Raw genomic sequence first — 22,464 nt, forward strand, 5'->3', positions numbered from 1 at the left:
GTGTGTTTTTTTATGGGTTGCATATTGCTCTAGGTGCTAAGAATAGCTCAGTGAATTAACGAGATAAGAACATCCCTGCCCTTGTAAAGCTTATAGTCTGGCATCAAGAAAGGGGATCAGGAAACGATTAGTACAAGGTGATAAAGCTGGGGGAAAATATATGAATGAAAAAGAGTGTAGGGAATGGTAAGGTGCCACTTCATTAAGACTCAGTGGCAGTTACTGAGAATAGCCCACATGGATGGCAAGGGGATGAACATTCTAGGCAGGCTGAAGAACAAGGGCAAAAACTTGAGGGACGAGGATTCTTGGTATATTTAGGAAACACCAGGGAGCCAGTGAAACTGGACAGAAGTGAGCAAATAGGTCAATGATAAGAGTAAGTGATGAGTATAGGAAGGCAACAAGGGGCCAAATCAGGAAGGATATCCTGCTGAGTCTCTGAATGAGATAGAAAAGTCACTGGAGGGTCTTAAAGCAGAAGGATAACAGGACCTAAGGTCTGTTTTAAAAGATTTATTCCTGTTTCTGTGGGGAGAACAGCCTTGAGAGGTTATTGCAATAGTTCAGATGAGACTAGGTGGTAAAAATAAGGGGCAAGAAGTGGTAAGATTCAGCATATGTTTTATTTTTATTCATTTATTTGACTTTATTTTTGTTTTATGGAAAATTTTAAGCAAAACAAAACTAAACAAAAATAATACGGCAAACCACTTTATTCCCACCACTCAGCTCAAAACTGAAACTTATAGCTAGTCCTTAGTATTATTTTGAGGCAAATATCAAGCATGATATTGTTTCATGGACTTAGGATGCATTTTGATAGTGTTGCTAAGACTTGATGTTTTTGGTTATGGGGTAGAAGAAAAAGAAAAAGAAAAGAACTATTACTCCAAAAAATTTGGCCTGAATAAAGTGAAATATGTACATGTCATGGAAATGGGGCAATCTCTGGAATAATAAAGTATTTAGAGGAGGGTTGAAGGAAAGCAGATATTTGGCTTTGTTGATGATTTGTAGATGCTTGTAAGAAATCAGAAGTTGAGAGACCAAGAAAGAATTTGGATATATGATTCAGATCTGCGGGTAAAATGTCAAGACCAGAGATACAAATTTGGAAGACTCAGCATACTGACAAAATGTAAAATCACAATCTGGATAAAAAGAGATCTTCAAAGTCTGAGCCCTGGGGCAATCCAATACTCACAGGTTAGGGAGATTTGAAGTACAAAGTAGAAACTAAAAATGAGTGGCCAGAGGGATTAAAATAGAACCAGGAAAGTGCATGTAGTAGAACCCGAGGGAATAGTAAGTGTCACAAAAGGGGAAGTGACCAAATATGACAGAATTTGCTTACTGCCCAAGTAATGCAAGGACTGGGAGTTCACTATTGAGTTTAGCAACATGGAAGCCACTGGTGAACCTACAGATAAGAGCAGTTTCGTGAGATATTAGGGACAGAGCCACAACTAAGGGACACCTAGGTGGCTTAGGGGTTGAGCATCTCCCTTTGGCTCAGGTCATGACCCTGGGGTCCTGGGATCGAGTCCCTCATCAGGCAGGAGCCTGCTTCTCCCTCTGCCTGTGTCTCTGCCTCTCTCTCTCTCTCTCTCTGTCTTTCTCATGAATAAATACATAAACTCCGTTAAAAAGAGAGTCACAATTGAAATAGGAGGTAAGGGATTGGGGTGAAGTTGGACAACTCCAGGAAATTTGCTATACAAGAGAAGAGAGAGCAGAGTGGTAGAGGAGGAAGAAATGGGATTGGAGGGGAAATTGGTTGGGATGGAAAATCTAAATAAGGGCACGCTTGTATGTTGATAGACATGATCCATAGAGTGGACAAATCGATAATGAGGGGAGAAAGGGGATAGCTGAAGCTTTGTTCCTTTGTTTAAAGATAGGATAAAATCCAGTGCATATGTGAAAATTTGGCCTTATTTGTTAAGAGTATGGGCAGTTTTTTATAGACATTTGAGGAGACATATGCTTAAGGACACATCGGGTTAGGAAGTCAGATATGAAAGCTCTCCCAGCTCCGCTTCTGATTACTCCTGTTTTCTAGGAGATTAGAAGCAAAATCAACTAAGGGTAAGGGAAAGAAGGAAAGTGTTGGAGACTTGAAACGAAAAGACATGAAATGTAAGCAGGGGTGTGTTGTGAGAGAGGCTGCCTGATGTACGTGATACAATTTCCAGCAGCGGTAAGGGGCAGATCAATATCTGTAGCTCTAAATTTAAAGACTAGTCAGCACAATTACATATTTTCTTCAAGGAATTCAGCTACAAGAGTACACGTAGAGAATAGGTGGAAAGTAACATTTACTTGAGTTGGCTTCTGCCGAGAAATTAATATGAGATGAAAGAACAGCAAAGCAAAACTTTGGTTGTACGTCAGTGTTCATAATAATGGGCTCTGGGGTTTTAGCTGCTGAATGACTGAAGGAAAACAGAAGGGATGAAGGACCAAGAACACACCGTAGAACCAAGGGATTGCTCCCTGTGGAAGCAAAGGTTTGCTGCAGCCAGAGTCCTAAATGGAAGATAGGAAAATCAGAGTCTAGAGAGTGAGATAAAAGAAGGATGTGTGAAGCTGAGATGCTGAGGAGGCTGCAGGGAGGGCTGTTGACAAGGACCCTGACTAACGGCAGGGGTGTGGACCATTGATCCATGGGCTGGGAAGATAAGAAAGATTCAGTAGATAAGGAGAGAATTAAAAGTTTATAAGTAGGAAAGAGTGAGCAGCTATTAAATGGTTCATATGAAACCAGCAATGTTATTATTTTTATTATGATTACTACCTTTGGGCCTTATTTTCAGTCTCTTTCCCACATTGTCTCTGAGCTCACACTGTTCCAAGCCCCTCCATTCTGCCTATGGGCAGTGACTGCCTTAGATGCGTTGCTTCAATTCCTTCAATTAGTTCTCACTGCAATTCTGAGAGGCGTGATTCATCTTCCCCTTGGCTATCATCCCCGAGAGGTGGTATTCCTGTCTTTCACATAATTAAATGCACAAAAGTCACACATCTGATAAACAGTCGTACCATTTTTAATCCAGCCATTTAGACTTCAGTGGCATATGCTTAACCATTATGGGTTATGGGAACGACACTCTACCTGGATATAGATTGGAGGTAGACTTCCATTCAAAGACTTTGTAAGTTATTTTTTTTAAGATTTTATTTATTTATTCATGAGAGACACAGAGAGAGAGACAGACAGGGGGAGAAGCAGGCTCCCCCCAGGGACCCCGATGTGGAACTCGATCCCAGGACCCTGGGGTCACAGCAAGAGACACTAAACCACTGAGCCACCCAGGCGTCCCGACTTCATAAATTATTAATGGCATGTCTTTATATAGAAATTTTATCACATTTAAATTTAAGAACATTCACATTTTCTTCCCAGTAGGGTGAGTAATCTGAACTGTAGTTCAGAAAGATAACTAGAAGAGACAGTGAGGAGGATGGATTAGAAGGCAAGAAGCTATTGTCAGAGATAGACCGGTGATGACGGAGATAGAATAAAGGGGGCATCGCCGAGCTGTGGCCAAGGTAGACTTGGCAAGACAGAATGACTAATGGCAGAACCAAGGGGCCGGAAGGAATAAAATATGACTTAGGTTTTCCATTTGGTCAACAGGATGGAAGGTACTAACATATACCAAGAAAAGAAAGGAAAATAAATTTAAGGAGGAGACAGTGAGTATGATTTGGGCAGGTTAAATTTAAGGTAGCTCCAGGAAATCCAGGTGGCTCCATGAAGATAATTAGGCAAGAATTATTACCTCCAGTTTTCACAGCTGCACACACTGAGATCCAAAGACTACAAGACTCATCATAAGGTCACAGAGTTAAAGAGCTGCAGATGAGGCTAAAATGAATGCCGACTTCTTTGTGGTAATGGATGATCATAGGGAACATGGGCTATATGTGTACAATGTATATTTCTCTCATTTTAAAGTTAGGTCAAATTAGAAAAGAAACTTGGAAAATGCTATGCTTTATTGCTGCGGACTAGAAAGCATTTTGAGACGCAGCATGGACAAAGTTGTACTGTTCCTTCTGATTATCATACTACACTAACTATCACTCTGGTCAGCCCAAGTTACGTTGCCCTTTTGAATCCTGAGGGGGTTCCTGAAGATCACTGTAAGTTTAAAGCACTCACACATTTTAGAGACTAGACTAAGCCTCACACTTGAATCCTGGCTTCTTCCCACACCTTGTCTCGGTACCTCAGTTGGCTCCGGGACACTTGTGACAGCCATCTACGTCATTCTTCTACAAAAGAATGAATGGTGGAAGCCAGGATCAGTGTGAGCTCAGCCCTATGAACAAGTGGGTCCCCCTAGGGCACTTGCCATTTCTATTTCTCTCTGTCCCTTTCTTTTTCACTCTCCCTCTCTACTCTCCCCATGCTGCCCCCAACCCCCCAAAATATTCCATCTATGTAGATGAATCAAACAGGCTACACTTCCTTTGGCTAGTAGACTTTCCAGAAAGTGAATGCAGTCTGCGTTTAAGGATGGAAGAAGCAGCTGCCACATCTCAGAAACTCCTGCCTACCAATGGGGGGGTCCATCCTCAGATGGTTCTATATAAGAAAAGGTTTAAAATGGAAGAAAAGATGTGGCTCTCAGGACTCAGCCAAATCAGCAGACCAACATCTATGTAGACCCTAGTTGCGCTACCCAAATCCTCATCACTTGAAGAACATGACATTCCATCCTTACATGAGAGGCACAGTACATTGGCTGAGTATATTTGTAAATAGGTGTAGTTCTCTACAGAGTCGTGGGGTTTTGCATCCCAGTGTTTCTCTGAAGCAAATGGAGCTTTCACATGATGACCTCTTTGACAGCCTTTAATTGGCAAAACAGAAAACCCAAATGTTGATGAGGAGGAAGGAAAGTAAAAAATGCCTAAGGATTGGAATGGAAAGGCCTAGTAAGAAGGCTTCCTTGCTTTTCTGATTCCTTCTTTCTTTTTTAAGCTTTTATTTCAATTTCAGTTAATTAACATACAGGGTAATATTAGTTTCAGGTGTCTGATTCCTTCTAAGTGAAGTGCTTAGAGTAGCTTTATGCTCTAATATTAAATAAAATTTCCCAAACACTGAACATACTTATATGCAAATGCACTTGCTCAAATGTCAAGAACTAGTGATATATAATAATGATACCAACCATATAGGCATTCAAATAAATATTTCAAAATGCCATTTCAAACAATATGGCAAATTAGATATATGAAAAACTCTTCTGTTATGGCACATCTAAAGTGTTGCGTAAATTATTCAAAATCTCTTTTATTTAAAAAAGTGTTTTTTTTTTAATCTATAATATACTGGCAGCAAAATAAGAAAATTATATTGAGAAAGCCGACTTGTGGAGCTGGTGTTAGCCTGAGGGTATGTGCCTATCAATAGAAGTCTGGGGGCTAGAAGTTTTAGAAACCAATAGGAGAGAAGAATAGGAAATGTAGCTTGCAGTAAAGTGGTATGTATGGTCTGATTAAAGAACCTCACATTCAGCCAGGATCCTAAAAGAGAAAACTTCCATGGGTGAAGTTGAAAATGAAATTAGCCTCCTGAAAGAACTGAACATACACTCTCAGCCTTGGTTTAGTTAAAACAGAACAACACAAAAATCTTAGAATTCCTTACAAGTCTGCATTTACCCATGTGAGTTGATATGTTAAAAATGGCAGAAAAAAATGTTATCATACTTAATGGACTTTCTCATGAGCAATAAAATATCAGCATGAGACCAGTATGGACTAAACAAACCTTAGCAAAATACTACTTTAACATGGTCTCATTTCGGTAAATCACATCCTCCCAGAAGATTGTTCTTTAATACTTGGTCTCAAAAATACCCTCAGAGAAATTTCTAAGGATTAGAGTTAACAATCAAGAATCACCCATACTTGAAAAAGAACAAGCCACTATGAGGAAAAGTCAGCAGAAACATATCATTGAATCAGATTCATAAAAACTACAGATATTAGAATAATCAAACATAGAATATAAAATAAGTATAGTAAATTTAAAGAAATAAAGAGATGTTAGTTTCTTTTCTTTATTTTTTAATTTTTTAATTTTTATTTATTTGCGAGAGAGAGAGACAGTGGGGGGCAGGGGCAGAGGGAGAGGGAGAGTCTTAAGCAGACCCCAAGCTAAGAGCAGAGCCCCACAAGGGGCTCGACCTCACAACTCTGAGATCATAACCTGAGCTGAAACCAAGAGTCAGATGTCTAATCAAATGCATCTCATAGGTGCCCCCACAATTTATTCTTAGACAAGAAATTGGGATTTATCTAATATCTACCTTAGACTTAATAGTTATTTATATTTATTTGTTTGTCTGTTTATTTATTTATTTATTTATTATTTATTTATGAGAGACACAGAGAGGGAGTCAGAGACGTAGGCAGAGGGAGAAGCAAGCTCCCTGTGGGGAGTCTGATGTGGGACTCCACCGCAGGACCCCAGGACCCCAGGATCATGCTCTGAGCTGAAGGCAGATGCTCAGCCACTGAGCCACCCAGGTGTCCTTATGCTACATTTAAAAATTAAACTTCAAAGTCTTAAAATCATGAAATATTTTAAAGAGAAAGTGTTGAGAAAAATCAAGGAAAATAATAGGTTGCAGTCTTGAAAGCAGGAATATACAGATCAAGTGACAGGTGAAAAGAGGAACTGCCCAGGTGACTCAACTAGTTTAGCGTCTGACTCTTGATTTTGGATCAGGTCATGATCTTAGGGTGAGAGATTCAGCCCTGTGTTGGGCTCTGTGCTCAGTACAGAGTCTGCTTGAAAATTTCTTTCTCTCTGCCCTTCCCCCACCCACTCTCTCTCTCTCAAATAATAAATAAATAAAATCTTTAAAAAATAAAGAGGAACAACAATTTCTACCAAATAGTAGGTATTCTTGTATGACCTTTACATACGCAACATAATTTAATCCTAAAAAAAAAAAAAACTTGGGAGCTAAGTAGTACCATCTGCCCTTTATTATACAGTAAAGTCAGGCTCAGAGAAGTTATGTGGTTTTCTTGAGATCATGTAATGTCAATGACAGAGCTGGGATTACACTCTGTGGTTCTTTCATATCCTGTTCTGTTAATTCACAGCCTAATTCTGTTCCTCTGTTTATCACTTTGAAAATCAAAGAAATTAAAAAAAAAAACCTGATTATCATATATTCCCATACTTGTCTTTTTTCAAGGAAGTTTCCTATAAATGACTTTATTTGATTCTATTAACGATCCACTTTAAAAGACACACACAGGCCATGGAGATATATTATCTCCACTTACTGATGAATGATGAGCAGAGCTGAGATTGCATATGGTCCCCAAAGTCCTTGCTCAAGATCTCCTGCAGGTTCCTTTATGCCACAGTATGTACCTAAGGAAGTGGTGGATGAGGTACTAATAGCACCCACCTGTTGTCACCTTCTCTGGAGAAAAAGACCGTGAAGGTTTGAATGTTCCCTTTGGCTTCTGCAGGTGGGCGCCAGCTGAGACGCACAAACCGACTGGACACCAGCACAGGGACCACATCTCTGGGAGCAGAAGGGAGGACACTGGAGCTTGGTATAGCTAGGGAGGAAGAAGAGGAGGCTGTCAGAGGAAATGTACAGACCCAGCAGCAAACCCAGTATGGGCCATTCTACAGGAAGGAAGAAAAACAAGGAAAATCAAACAATCAGTAAATGGAATCAAAGGTATATCAGAGGGACGCCTGGGTGGCTCAGTGATTGAACCTCTGCCTTCGGCTCAGGGTGTGACGCTGGGATCCTGGGATCGAGTCCCACATCGGGCTCGACGCAAGGAGCCTGCTTCTCCTATCTGCCTGTGTCCCTGCCTCTCTATCAGTGTCTCTCATGAATAAATAAATAAAATCTTAAAAGAAAGGTATACTAGAATTTCTTGGAGCTTATGAGAGGGTAGCTAACTAATAACATGCAATTCTATTGCATATTTGCCCAATTTCCTTTACTCATGGGATCTGTAATAATTAAAAATGTCTGTTTAGACATAGACAGGGATAAATGCCTCAGGTAACCGAGCCGTTTTCACAAAACCAAATTCTACTCAGAGCCTGATTACTGTGTTTTAGATACAATTCGAAGGAACAGCAAACCAAAGTCTATGGGAGCAAACCAAAAGTAGAAAGAGTTCTCACAGACTCTTCCTTTCTGCTAGAAAGGAACTGATAGAAAAAAACCCTTCTTCTACCAGACATAAGATGCTCGCCCCATGCTTGTAGGATATCACTGTAGGTACAGCTAAATTTAACAATTGTTAATCACAGGAATAAGTCATCCACGGTTGAAGAACTAGTTTTATAAATATTTGGGACATTTATAATCTGTAATAGAACTTTCTATTAAATGTGTGTGTGTGTGTGTGTGTGTGCATTCATAGTTCATTTTATGTTTTCAAGTTCCCAAGGGCAGGAAATCCACATTCATTTTGACAGGTGATTTCTAGCTCCAAATCACAAGGACCCATTTGCCTACATTTAATCTTCAAACTGGCTTTTGTGGGCTATTTTCTCTAGTTCTTTCCAAACTTAGTCTCGGTCCTTGCATTCACTCTCTACAGAGGCAGACTGAGTCGCTATTCCTGCTACACACTACACTCCTGTTAGCTGGAAAATCCCCTGGGGTGAGGGGGCCTATCTCATTCCCCAATGGTTCCAGAAACATTATCAATTGACAATACACAACCAGTTGCACAGAGAAAGAGGTTTTAAAGCCTCGTTTTTGATCAACACAGTATTTGAAACAAATGGCAGGCTAGAAGCAAGTGAGTCAATCTTTTGTGGCAGAGTGGTGAGGAGAGGGAAGAGATTGATGCCTGGATATGCAGTATCTGTCTTAAAAATATGGGTGTTATTAAACCTCCTGACAAAACCCTGTACTTCTACCCACCTGGACATCTCAAACTAGCACGCTTATGTGAATTTATCCCCCCCACCCCCGTCACTGTCCACTCAGCCTACTTCTCCTCCCAGGCTGCTCAACTCACTTGTATACATCGTCCTTGTGACTGTACAGCCCAGAAACCCAAAGGGTATCCCCTACCCTTGCCTCTAGCTCATCCCTTCTAGGACTACCCCCGCCCCTGGACATCTGGTAAATCTACTCTGTGTTTGCTCCACTGCCACCGTCCTTCTGTCTTCTCCAGCGCCTCTGCTTCCTTTCCACTCATCCCCCCTCAAATGTATTCTGTGTACAGCATCCTGAATAAGTTTATAAGAGGACACATTTGTTCATATTACCTAATATTTATTTATTCTCAGTGTCTACTCTTTACCTCAAGGAATCTCCAAACTTTGAAATGGGCCTACTGGGCTGGCTCCTGTTTATCACTTTTCTTGGTCTGCCTTCCTCCACAAAGAGGCCCTAAGAAAAGGATTTACATGCAAATAATTGATTGGGAAGGTGGGAAGTGAGATGGCAGGAAGTGAAGCCTAGGAAAAGTGACTTATCTGGCAGTTAGCACTCTGGGAAACTGGAAAGCAACTCTACTGGGGACTCTGGGGCTGTTGTGGCACAGGCCTCTAGGTTATCTGTCTTGAGGGAAGCAGACGGAGGTATTTATCCACCCCTCCTCCACCGCTGATTGAGGTGATTTCAAGGGCCATCCTGCATAATAGCCTAGTATGTTCCTGTTGCCAGAAAAATACCACTTTGGAGAGAGGCTTGCAAGATTTCCATCCAGTAGCTCCACTCATCCAAAAAACTATTCATAAAGTGCCTACCCAACCCCAGCCCTTCTAGGTACAGAGGAGACAAAGGCAAAAATAGATGAGGCATCCTTCATGGAGCTCACATGGAGGTTCCCTGGCTTTTCTCCTCCATGTCAGATGAGGAATGAGTGCTGAGTGTTATGCTGAGTTCTTAACACGGTTTGAAGGAGGCACAGGTCACACAAAAGCATGAACACCCAATCATCACACCTGAGAATGACAAAGGATCTGTAGGCTCCCTGGCTTTTTCTTGCTTGTATTAATCAAGCTCTCTCCATGTAGGTCCCCTGGCGACCCCCCAAAGCCTTCCCAGAGCTACTCCCACTCAAGACCCATCTCATCCACCTAACTCCTGCTGTCCCTCTTCACTTAGTTTAGTGTTGTCTTCTCTGGAAAGAATGACCCAAAGTACTTGCAAAATATCCAACAGATGATAGTTAATATCTACTATACAAAAAAAGTAAAAAAAAAAAATCAATAAAATAATAAAGAATCTGATTTTATTTTATTTTATTTTTATTATTATTATTATTATTATTATTATTATATTATTATTAGAATCTTATTTTAAAGTAGGGCTCAACCTGACAGTAAATGAAGTGTGCATTAAAATAAATCTAAAAAGTCTGTCAGAATCAAATGTATTAAAAAAAAATCTGTCAGAGAAGCAAGACTTTAGAGAATGTTAGTATCTAAGGTTGGCCAGGATGTGACTGACACTCTCTTACATTGTCAGTTGAAGTTTCTAAGAGTCGGCTTTTTAGCAGTTATTTTGGCAAAATCCTTTAAAATGAAAAATATTCATACCATCTGACCAAACATTCTCAGGTCTATACATTTATCATTAAAAAAAAAAAGTAACCCCTTTATCTATGTATCCTTGCAAAATCATAGCTCATTTTCTCAAAATGTTAATACCTACACACCTTACCAATTTAAAGCAAATGGGATCATCATTATATTTTTTTTTTACAAAAGATCTATAAAAATAAAGTGTGATCAATGATGACTTGTAAAAATCTTTTGAGAATCCTCAAGAAGTTAGACAAATTAGTTTTAAAACTACAGGTGAAAAATTTTCAATTCCTTTTTTCCCCAAAGGCATCTAATTTAGAGATGGTATCACATCAAAACTGCATTGGCTTCCCCACCTATTCAGGGGCTGCCAAGAAGGAGAGCAATGGGGGTCTGTGCACGATGCTTTTCTCTTCGGGGCCTCCAGGAGTGCCTTCTCACAGAGCTAGTCTAGATGCAGATGACACAGATAAATCTCAGAATAGAATTAATCATGAACTCTTTTACCTCAATTTAAACAGTCCTCGTTTGAAAAGGAGCAGACACATTTTTAACAAAGGGATGGCTCCTTTCTTTATACAGGGAATTAATTTTGTTCTTACTAATCCTCCATGCTTTCTCTCAACAGTAACTCGTCTTCACATAAGGTCTCAATAAGGAACCAATCAGGACTTTTTTCTTTGCTCTAGGAGGCCTAATCTCCAGGCTGGCCCTAATCTCCCTGGCCCATTACTGTTGCCATGGTTACAGCTTCTTTATCTGTTGTCATGGAGAAGAGGAAGCGAATTTACCATACTATAACATAGTGTTGGGTTTTTTTTTTTTTTTTGGTTTTTGGTTTTTGTTTTTAAGAATCTCTAAAAAAAAATAATAATCAGGGGCACCTGAGTGGATCAGTGGCTGAGTATCTGCCTTTGGGTCAGGTCATGACCCAGGGTCCTGGGATCAAGCCCCACATCAGGCTCCCTGCATGGAGCCTGCATCTCCCTCTGCCTGTGTCTCTGTCTCTCTCTGTATCTCTCATGAATAAATAAAATAAATAATATTATTATTATATTATTATTATATTTTTATTATTTATTTATTTATTATTTATTTATTTTAATAAAATATTTAAAATCAATCAATCAATCATAGAAAAATCCAGGAAAAGGAAGTGATTTCTGAAAATAATATAACTCCAAAAAATAGTTTTAGTTTCTAAGTCACTAGTTACTACTATTACTACTACTACTACTACTACTACTACTACTACTACTACTGGTACTGGTACTACTACTATTTCATGATGCCATTGCAATAGTCCTGGTAAAAATTACATTCTTGGGTTAATTTTTCTATAAAGTCATGGTCTGTCTAGATACTAGAGAGTTTTTTTCTCTTAGAATTTTACTATGTAATGCTTACAGGCCTTAATTTTTCCATGAGTTTATGAACTCCCTGACCTCCACTCTCTATGAGGCACATGAACAATAGTAAGAAGTATTCACAAACACATAAAAATATTTAATTTGCATTAAACATCAAACAACTGATAGGCTTATTTCCTTGTCATTCCCCATATTGTTAACGAAAATACTATAAATTTAGTCACCAGATCAACTAGATGTTTTATTTGCTGCATTCCTTATTAGCCTTCATATTTAAGTAAAATATAAATAGGTGACATTAGTAAAATTAAAGGAACATTTAACTGTTCTCAGGGCAAACTCTATTCCTTTTCCTTTTGTAATTTTTTTCTTATCATTGTTCCCTTGATCCCAAACTCTAGCTTTTAATTGTCCAAATGAAGAAGTAGACAAAATTTACATTTTGATATAATGTTTTTATAGTTTACAAAGTAATTTTGCAAACTTACCAAAAAGAAGCTCAGCTGTAAATGATTGAGATTATTAAGAATAGCACTTTTTTCCTACAATTTCATGGTATTTTCAATATTCAAAGAATCATGGCTTTCGAGCTAGTATATTGAGAACTTCAGTAAAACTAAGAAATATGAATTTTAAAATAATAATGATTTGAAACCACTTTTTATTTTAAATTAATATGAGATAAAAGTTAATGATTTCCATAATATTTCATTAAATATTGAAAACTTTACATAAAAGAACGTAGTGGGTTAGTATCTAAAATGGAATAATCAATATTTATTGAATGTCTATCAAGTTCCTACTGTTATGCTTGAAGTGAAGAATTATTTTTAATAGCTTCTCGGCCTTTTAGCTAAGATCAAGTATAGTATCTGTTCTTATCAGTTTAATATCTAATACATCCTCCATAAGAGGACAATGTGTTAAATGGATTTTTGGAGCAGGAGATGGAATAAGAGCTTGCTCCACCCACTCCACACATTGACCTGGTATTGTAGTACTTCCTGGAATGGTGCACCCCACAAAACAACAATAAGAACAACAATAAAAACCATATTTAAACTATAGGTTTTTCCCTAAGAGAATGAGGAACTATTTTTAAGATGTAAGGTGTATACATATAAGACGATTACAAGAAGTCTCTTTTAAATTCCATCCTAAATTTTCAGTAGGGTGGTTGTTTAGAAATCAGAACACACGTTCTCACTAGACCATTTCTATCCTGTTCCCAGAATCCTATTTAATTGATCATTTTACAAACTATCCTAGTAGTAGTGCTATGAAATTTCCTTTAGTAAACCAATTTATGTATCCAATCATTAATCCATCCAATATTCATGGAGGGATTACGATGCATAAATCATTGCATGAAGGCTTTTTTAAATCCATCTCCCAATTCCAGAAAGGAAAGCCAGCTCCGTAATGAGTAATCTCCCTGTCCCAGCTTCACTGACAAGGACCAGTCTCCTCCCCCGTCTCCTATTGCTCCTCTACATCCCAGTTCTATGTTCTCAGTTGTCTCAGGCAGGGGTAAGCCTGAGAAGGATGTAGGGGAAGGTCTCTGGGGTCACTGATCCTATCAGGTCCATGAAAACCTCATGCTTTCACCTCTGCTACTTTTGTGTGCTGCAACCTGAGCTGGAATACCTCCCTCCAACGGCTCTGCTTCTCTGACCTGGACTGCTTCTTCAGATTTCTGCTCAGGTAACACCTCACTGATTCCCACCCTGATTTTGGAACCTCTAACTCTGGACCTTCACAGGACTAGGAGAAGTCCCTTCTGGAAATTTCCTACATGGAACTCTAATGGTCTAGTCATTTTTTGGTATCCTATGCCAAATTACATATTCTGTAAGAGTAGAAGGCAAGTCTACACTGTTTATGACTCTAATAGCCAAATCTAGTACCATACATTTAGTGACATCCTAGGTATCCAATGCATTCTTGTAGTGTTAGCTAAATGAAAGGTACTGCAAACTTGTGAAATTCTAATGTTAAGACTTTGGCTAAAAAATTCCCTTTCAGGGGCACCTGGGTGGTTCAGTTGGTTGAGTGTCTGCCTTTGGCTCATGTCATGATCCCAGAGTCCTGAGATCGAGCCCCATTTCAGGCTCCCTGCTTTGCAGGGAGTCTGATTCTCCCTCTCCCTCTGCCCCTCCCCATTTGTTCTCTCTCTCTCTGAAATAAGCAAATAAAAATCTTTTAAAAAATTCCCTTTCAGAACGCTCAAAAATGGGTATTTGAGATTATGTACTGGGAGGGGACTGAGCTATTACTATAAGCTGGTCATGTTAATCATTATTACTCTGCTAATAAATTACAAAGTAGATTAAAAAGCTGAACTCTCAGGAAGATTCCAAGGGAATGTATATTTATGATGAGACTACTTCATTTCAGACCAAATGAGAGGGGAACATGTTCCTAAAATCCAACTATGTGCCAAACAATGCAAAAGATGTCTTCATATAGGAATAATTCCTAAGAGTAATAATTCTTTCATTAAGAAGCAGAACAGAAGCCTGAAAAGTCTGAGCTGGCCTACACATCCAGAAAAGAACCTGGGGATCTGTTATAGGAAGTGTGATTCTTATCCCCAAACCATATATCAAAGAGACTTGCCAGGACAAGGTTGCATGGTAAGAAGAATTACCTATGGCCACACAAAGATATAAGATGAAAAAAGAAATTCTGGAGAGTAATATCATATCAACAGAGATAACTACATCTTTCAGAGTTTGAAGTCTTTCAAAAGACATAGTGAGAGGAAAATAATATCCGGTAAACTGGCCAGTCTACACGTGTGAACCAATTATATTCTTTATTCTCACTTTATTTATGAAGGTACTTTTTAAAAGAGTTTATCCAAAGTGGAGCAGACCTCAGGCAGCTTGGGAAGGTGGCTAGTCCCTCATTTATGTAAAAAGTGGATCTGACTAGAAAATTACAATTAAATGGGGGGGGGGGATCTCTGCTCTGCTACTCTGTGACTATGCGACTTGGAAAGCTATGTAGTTTCTCTGAGCCCTACCCTCCACATTTAAACACTGATCCAATTTATTTGACATGCAGGGCTACGTGATGATGTAAAATGGGAAAGGGCTGCTCATAGTACCTGGCATATGACATAATACTCAGTGAATGGTTATTGTTACTTATCTGTCTTCAGATCCCAAAAGCAGAAAGTCTGCTTCTGCTGGCCCGGTTCCCTGATATCTGGTTGGAAATCCAGGATCCCTATTGGAAAGGCTCTGGGAACAATTTGGGCTAAATCTGATAGGTCAAGTGAGACGGGGACAAGGGTGCCTCCTCCATGCAAGGATAAGACTTGGTCACCTCACTACATCTCTCTATTTCCTTTATCAGGTCGCAGAGAAAACTCATCCTTTGTTTTCCCTTTTGTCACCCGCATGTCTACCTCGACAAGAATGTACTTCATATCAGGTCTCTTCCTTCTCTATATTTTCTTACTAATCATTTTACCCTTCCCATCTGTCACTATTCAAGGTTTTGTGAGACCACCTTTAATCATCTTTCTCATCAATGTCGCTTCCTGGCATTTTTTACCAACTGTAGGAAAGCTCTGTTTCTACCCAGTCCCCAGCTCCCTTTGTTTCCATCTTTCCCTTGAGTCTATGTCATTGAATTGCTAGTCATTATTTATCCCTTCTCCATGCCCAGGGACCCCAAATGTGCCATTTCAATCATTCCCCTGTCACCAGAGCTTCCTCTAGGGATAAAGACTGACAAGCTGTGACATCTCCCCTCCCATCCTTCATGTGCCTTTATCAACATTCACCTTATCCCAGCCATATGGCGCTTTGTCCCGGGCTGCCATGCAATCTTCTTCTCCAGCCGTGAAGAACATCTAAAGAACACGTGCATTGCTGATTCAAATCAGCATGGCAGGCTTTAAGAAGCAGTGTTTTTTTTTTTTTTATGCAATTACCTTTGGTAATAAGAAACTACCAAAATAAAACAGCTAACAAGCTATGTTATTAAAAAATAATTGAATCAATGCTAAGTAGTCTTAATTTTTTTTTTTAAGTAACTGAATTTTTCTGGTATGAAACTCAAGTAAAAGTAAGTTGAAAATAATACAAATTAAGTAGGAAGAACTAAAAGTTTAAGCTATACTTTTTAGTAATATAGACACTACTAAGAACTGTTTTTATTGTTTCTGGATACCAAGTGACCCCCCCCCAACCCCCAGGAAAAGCAGCTGCAATCATGTTTGATGGCTCTGTGAGTTCCCTTAATCGCAAACTTTCAACTTTGTCTGTGGGATTTAAAGTACATTTTTAAATCATCTATTTAAAGCTACTGTATAAATGTACCCGTGGAAATGCTCATTGCCTGGATGGGCTAATTTCAATGTTCTGAAATGTCTTTGAGAATAAGAATATCAGAACAACACACTCACTGATAGACAAGAAGAGAAAGAGTGTGGGAGGCAGCATCTCAGGCCAGGAGTGCATTAGCAGGGCATGGAGGTTTATTAAGCATCCGTGTGCAGTACACTTGGCTCTAACCCCTAGCTACTCATCCTCAAATTTTATAGCCACCAAAACATATTAAAGGGAAATAAAAGAGGACATAAAACTAAGATAAATTATTACTTATTCCAATTGAGTTTATACAGGTAGAACCTTATATCACCACAGTGAAGCCACTGAAAAGCTACAGCAGGGCACAGAATGCATATGAAAGATGTTTTCTTAGAACCCTGTTTCTTTTTGAGTTTGTCCTTCTAGGCCTATATACATCAGAGAAAAAGAGAGAGAGAAAGAGAGAGAGAGAGAGAGAGAAGAGCACAAGTGATAGACACAGTCCAATTCTTTTTTCTTTTTTTCTTTTTTTCTTTTTCTTTTCTTTCTTTCTTTCTTTCTTTCTTCTTTCTTCTTTCTTTCTTACCGGTAATGCCTTCCTTCCTTCCGGCCTTCCTCCTTCCTTCCTTCCTTTCTTGCTTTCTTTCTTTCGTTCTTTCTTCTTTCTTTCTTTCTTTCTTTCTTTCTTGTTTTTTTTTTTTTCTCAGTCCAATTCTATTCTAGTTCCCTTTCTGGGAAGTGAGATGGTGAGCATGGAGAACTTGCAGCCGCAGTTGAGTGATCACTCACATAAGCTCACCTTTTTTTTTTTTTCCCCTTTTTTAATGCACTGAAGTGAGGAAACTGATTGCAAAGCTGTAAACCATAAAAGAGGCTTATTGGCCTGAACCTAGCACTCATACTTCAAATCTATTAAGTAAGCAAACAAAGGGAATAACCACCAGAGATGATTGATTAAATAATAAAAACACATTATATACTCATAAACTGGTTGTGCATCAAATTCCAGTATTTTGGGGGTCACTCTAAATAGAATAGTATTAATTCCTACAGAAAGGATGGGTCTTTTACAAAGTCTTGTTTGATTTTTTTAAATAATCAGTAAATGTGTTGATTTACCCAAAGACCCATATCAGCTTGAATTATGTATGGCTGATAAATCTACAGAATAATTTCAAATATAATATAGGGCATGTGTTATTCTGAAATACAGGATACAGGTATCCAACTATGATAATAAATGTGTCTATGCTAAGTTTGATTCTTGGTTGCTATTATAACTAAAGCAAAATGTGTGTTTGACCTATATTCACATGCTTATCATCATCAAGAGTATGAAGGATTACATTTTTTTTTTTTTTTCTGGAGCAAAGTGAAAAGAATCCTAGGACTGCAATTAAGAGGCAACCTGTATTGTGTTTCAGTCAGTTGCTGGACAGATATCTTCTAGGGTACAGGTACATTATAAGATTGCTACTACTAAGGTTCTATCATGCTGGGAAGCAGCAATATCTTCCATCTTTGTCTTTTTTTCCTATTTGTTTTTCTACTTATTTATTTTCTTCTCTGAAGCTGATTCATCTAAATTTGAGAAAGAATTTGCCTCACAGTCCATTTTGGGAGTAAAGGCTGTATTTAAAGATAATAAAATGCAGAAAAAAAGTTTGGAATTAGAATGCTAAATTAGAATGTTAAAACAATGGAGTTCTGTGCCAGATCCACTACTGATTATTATACCACCTTATTATAATGTCTCCTGTCTCTGATTTTTTCCATTATCAAAACACACAGGGAGTCAATTGTGACAATATGACAAAAAAACAGAGCCGATGAAGAAAAATATTGATAAATATCACTATATGGAAATTAAATATGTATGGAAAAGCATAATGAATGACATTAAAATATGTAGGTCAAACTGGAACAATATTTTTTTAATAATATTATGAAAGACTGACTTTCCTAATATGCAAACAGTCGTCACAAATTGATTAAACTAATTACTAGTTTAGTTTACTACTTACTTGTAAGAAAAGAAAGAGGCAGAGTAAGAAAAGATGGGAAAATGGTATCAGCACACTCAACTTTCAATATGTTTGAAAATTCTTACTGCCTCCTCATAATAATTATTAATTCCACCAAAATAATTATTTCACTATAAGGGATGTCACCATAAAAATTACAAAGTATTGAGACACTGAGTGGCTCACTTGGTTAAGCGTCTGACTGGCGACTTCAGCTCAGGTCATGGGATCGAGCCCCATGTCAGGATCTGCACTCAGCAGGCAGTCTGCTTCTCTCCCACTCCCACTACCCTTTCTCCCTACCCTACTTGCATCTGCCTTCTCTCTCTCTCTCTCTCTCTCTCTCAAATAAATCTAAAAAGAATAAAAGGACTATGGCCTTCACCTTCAAGAGTGAAAACATTTGTTAAGTTTCAAACGAGAAGGAAGTCCTCATTCTCACACCTTTATTTAACACAGTACTAAAAGTCCTAGCTGCAGCAATTAGACAACAAAAAGAAATAAAAAGTATCCAAATTAGTAAACAAGAAAAAAAGCTTTCAGGGGCACCTGGGTGGCTCAGTGGCTGAGTGTCTGCCTTTCACTCAAGTCATTATTCTGGGGTCCTGGGACCAAGTCCTGCATTGGGCTCCCCTTGGGTCTCTGCACTCCTATGTTTATTGCCACATTATTTACAATAGTCAAATTATGGAAGCAGGCAGATGTCCACTGATGGGTGAATGGATAAGGAATGTTGTGGGGTGTGTGTGTGTGTGGGGGGGGGTAATATTACTCAGCTATAAAGAGGGATGAAATATTGCCTCCCTGCTCAGTGGGGATCTTTCCTCCTCAACGAAGACGAAGAAGAAGAGAAGAAGAGAAGAAGAAGAAAGAAGAAGAAGAGAAGAAGAAGAAGAGACAGGAGGAGGAGGAGGAGGAGAGAGGATAGGGGAGGAGGCGGAGGAGGAGAAGAGGAGGATAGGAGTGGATTTCCTTATTATAGAGGTCTTTTCTCTGTCTTTGATTCTATCGTCTTCTTATTCTTCTTTTATTTTCTTACTCTTCTTCTTCTTATTGTCTTCTTCTTCTTCTTCTTCTTCTTCTTCTTCTTCTTCTTCTTCTTCTTCTTCTTCCTTTCTTTCTTCTTCTTTCTTCTTTTCCCCCTGCTTGTGCTCTCACTCTCAATATCTCTTAAAGGAATAAATAAAATCTTAAAAAAAAAACAAAAACAAAACAAAAAATGAAAAACAAAGGCAGCTCGGGTGGCTCAGAGGGTTAAGCGTCTGCCTTCGGCCCAGGGTGTGATTCTGGTATCTCGGGATCAAGTCCCAGGTCGGGCTCCCTGCATGGAGCCTGCTTATCCTTCTGCCTGTCTCTGCCTCTCTCTCTATCATGAATAAATAAATAAAATATTAAAAACAAAACAAAACCAAAAAACTTCTATCTTAGAATAGCTTTTCTTGCATTCTGAAGACTTTGGATCATTTCATTTTCATTTGTCTCCATGTATTTTTTTTTATTTCTTCTTTGATTTCATTGTTGATCAATTCATTTGTTTTTGTTTTTAATTTTTTTTTTTAATTTATGATAGTCACAGAGAGAGAGAGAGAGAGGCAGAGACAGAAGCAGGCTCCATGCACCGAGAGCCCGAAGTGGGATTCGATCCCGGGTCTCCAGGATCGCGCCCTGGGCCAAAGGCAAGCGCCAAACCGCTGCGCCACCCAGGGATCCCCCAATTCATTGTTTAATATCATGTTACTTAATCTTCATTTATTTGTGTTCTTTCCCAATATTTTTCTTATTATTGCTTTCTAGTTTCATAGCTATAGTCAGAAAAGATGCATGGCATGATTCCAATCTTTTTTAATTTGCTGAGACTTGTTTTGTGGCCTAATGTGTGATTTATTCTGGAGAATAGTACATGTACACTTGAAAAGTATATTCTGCTGTTTTAGAATGGACAGTTCTAAATATATCTCTTAAATCTATCTGGTCCAATGTGTCACTCAAAACTACAGTTTCCTTGTTGATTCTCTGTTTGGATGATTATCCATTAATGCAAGTGAGGTGTTAAAGTGCCCTCTTACTGCATTACTATCAGTTAGTTCCTTTATGTTTATTATTAGCCAGTTTATGCATTTGATTTCTCCCATATTGGGTGTAAAACTATTTATAATTGTTAAATCTTCTTGTTGGATTGCTCCCCTTATAATTTTATAGTGTCCTTCTTTGTCTCGTTAAGTTCTTGTTTTATTTTTTATTTTTATTTTTTTACTTTCATTTTTTTTTATTGGTGTTCAATTTACTAACATACAGAATAACACCCAGTGCCCGTCACCCATTCACTCCCACCCCCCGCCCTCCTCCCCTTCTACCGCCCCTAGTTCGTTTCCCAGAGTTAGCAGTCTTTACGTTCTGTCTCCCTTTCTGATATTTCCCACACATTTCTTCTCCCTTCCCTTATTTTCCCTTTCACTATTATTTATATTCCCCAAATGAATGAGAACATATAATGTTTGTCCTTCTCCGACTGACTTACTTCACTCAGCATAATACCCTCCAGTTCCATCCACGTTGAAGCAAATGGTGGGTATTTGTCATTTCTAATAGCTGAGTAATATTCCATTGTTCTTGTTTTAATGTCTTTTTTTGTCTCATATCAATATTGCTACCCCAGCTTTCTCTTTACTATCATTTGCAAGATAAATGCTGTTCCAACCCTTCACTTTCAATCTGCCTGTGTCTTTAGGTCTGAAATGAGTCTATTATAGGTAACATATAGACAGGTCTTGCTTTTTTATCCATTCTGTCACTTTATATCTTTTGATTGGAGTGTGTAGCCCATTTACATTCAATAATTGATAGGTGTATACTTACTGCCATTTTGTTGCTTGTTTTATGGTTAATTTTGTAGTTCTCTGTTCATTTCTTTTCTTGCTCTTCTCTCATGGTTTACCAGCTTTCTTTAATGATGTACTTGGATTCCTTTCTCTTTACTTTTTGCACATCTATTACTAATATTTGATCTGTACGTACTATTAGGTTTATATATAACCTCTTAAGCATATAGCAGCCTATATTAAGGTGATGGTTACTTATGTCTGAACCTATTCTTTAGTTCTCTCACCCCACTTTTTAGGTATACAGTGTCATACTTTATGTCCTTTCATTTTATGAATCCCTTGACTGATTTTTATAGCTATACTTAATTTTACTGCATTTGTGCTTCTTAATTTTCTTGCTCCTGCTTATCATCTTTCTTTTCCACTCAGAATTCCTATTAACATTTCTTGAGCTGGTTTAGTGGTCATGAATTCTTTTAACTTTTATTTTTCTGGAAACTCGGTATCTCCATCTAGTCTGAATGACAGCCTTGCTGGATAGATTATTTTTGGTTGCAGGTTATGTTATCTTTCACTGTTTTAAACAAATCATGTTGTTCCCTTCTGGCTTTCAAACTTCCTGCCAAAAAATCAGCTGATAGCCTTTGGGAGATTCTTTATATGTAACTGCTTTCTTTTATTTTCTTTTGCTGCTTTTAATTTTTTTCTCTTTATTACCACTTTTTGCCATTTTAATTACTATATCTTGGTGTGGATCTCTTTGGGTTGATTTTGTTGGGGGATCTCTATGCCTCCGGGATCTATTTCTGTTTCCTTTTCCAGATTTGGGAATTTTCAGCTGTTGTTTCTTCAAATAAATTTTCTGATCTTTTTCTATCTCTTCTTCTGGGATACCCAAAATGCAATTGTCATTATGCTTGATGATGTTGCTGTATTCCTTATATCTATTTTTTTTCTTTCTCCTTTTCAGCTGGATTGCTTTCCATTACTATGTCCTCCAGGTTGCTGATCCATTCTTATGCTTTCTCTAGCCTACTATTTATTCCATCTAGTATATTTTTAATTTCAATTATTGAGTTCTTCATCTCTGATTGGTTCTTATGTTTTCTATCTCTTTTTTGAGAGTTTCCCTGAGATCCTCCACTCTTTTCACTAATCCAGTATCTTTTGGGTTGTTACTTTAAATTCTTTATCAGGCATGTTACTTAATATCCATGTTGTTTAGCTCTCTTGTGCTTTTGTTCTGTTCTCTCATTTGGGACATATTCCTTTATCTCTTCACTTTGTCTAACTCTCTGTGTCTGTTTCTATGTTAGGTAATTTGGCTATGTCTCCTGGTCTTGAAAGTAATGGCCTTATAAG

The 22,464-nt window shown here is 38.2% G+C and overlaps 1 protein-coding gene, 1 non-coding gene and 1 pseudogene across 6 annotated transcripts in view; 1 reads left to right on the forward strand and 2 right to left on the reverse strand.

Moving 5' to 3' along the window:
• DCC (DCC netrin 1 receptor) overlaps positions 1-22,464 on the reverse strand; it is a 1,087,181-nt gene that overhangs the window by 324,991 nt on the left and 739,726 nt on the right. For all 5 annotated transcript variants that reach the window (XM_038525972.1, XM_038525971.1, XM_038525970.1 and 2 more), the window contains one exon: positions 7,452-7,608. In XM_038525972.1, coding sequence (XP_038381900.1) covers positions 7,452-7,608 — 157 coding nt within the window. The remainder of the gene's footprint in view (positions 1-7,451; positions 7,609-22,464) is intronic.
• LOC119869925 lies at positions 9,878-9,994 on the reverse strand (annotated as a pseudogene).
• LOC119869917 lies at positions 12,765-12,954 on the forward strand. The gene has a single exon (XR_005354899.1). It is a non-coding gene; the product is annotated as a U2 spliceosomal RNA (small nuclear RNA).

Source organism: Canis lupus, chromosome 1 (genome assembly GCF_011100685.1).
Source record: "Canis lupus familiaris isolate Mischka breed German Shepherd chromosome 1, alternate assembly UU_Cfam_GSD_1.0, whole genome shotgun sequence".
NCBI classification, from domain to species: Eukaryota; Metazoa; Chordata; class Mammalia; order Carnivora; family Canidae; genus Canis; species Canis lupus.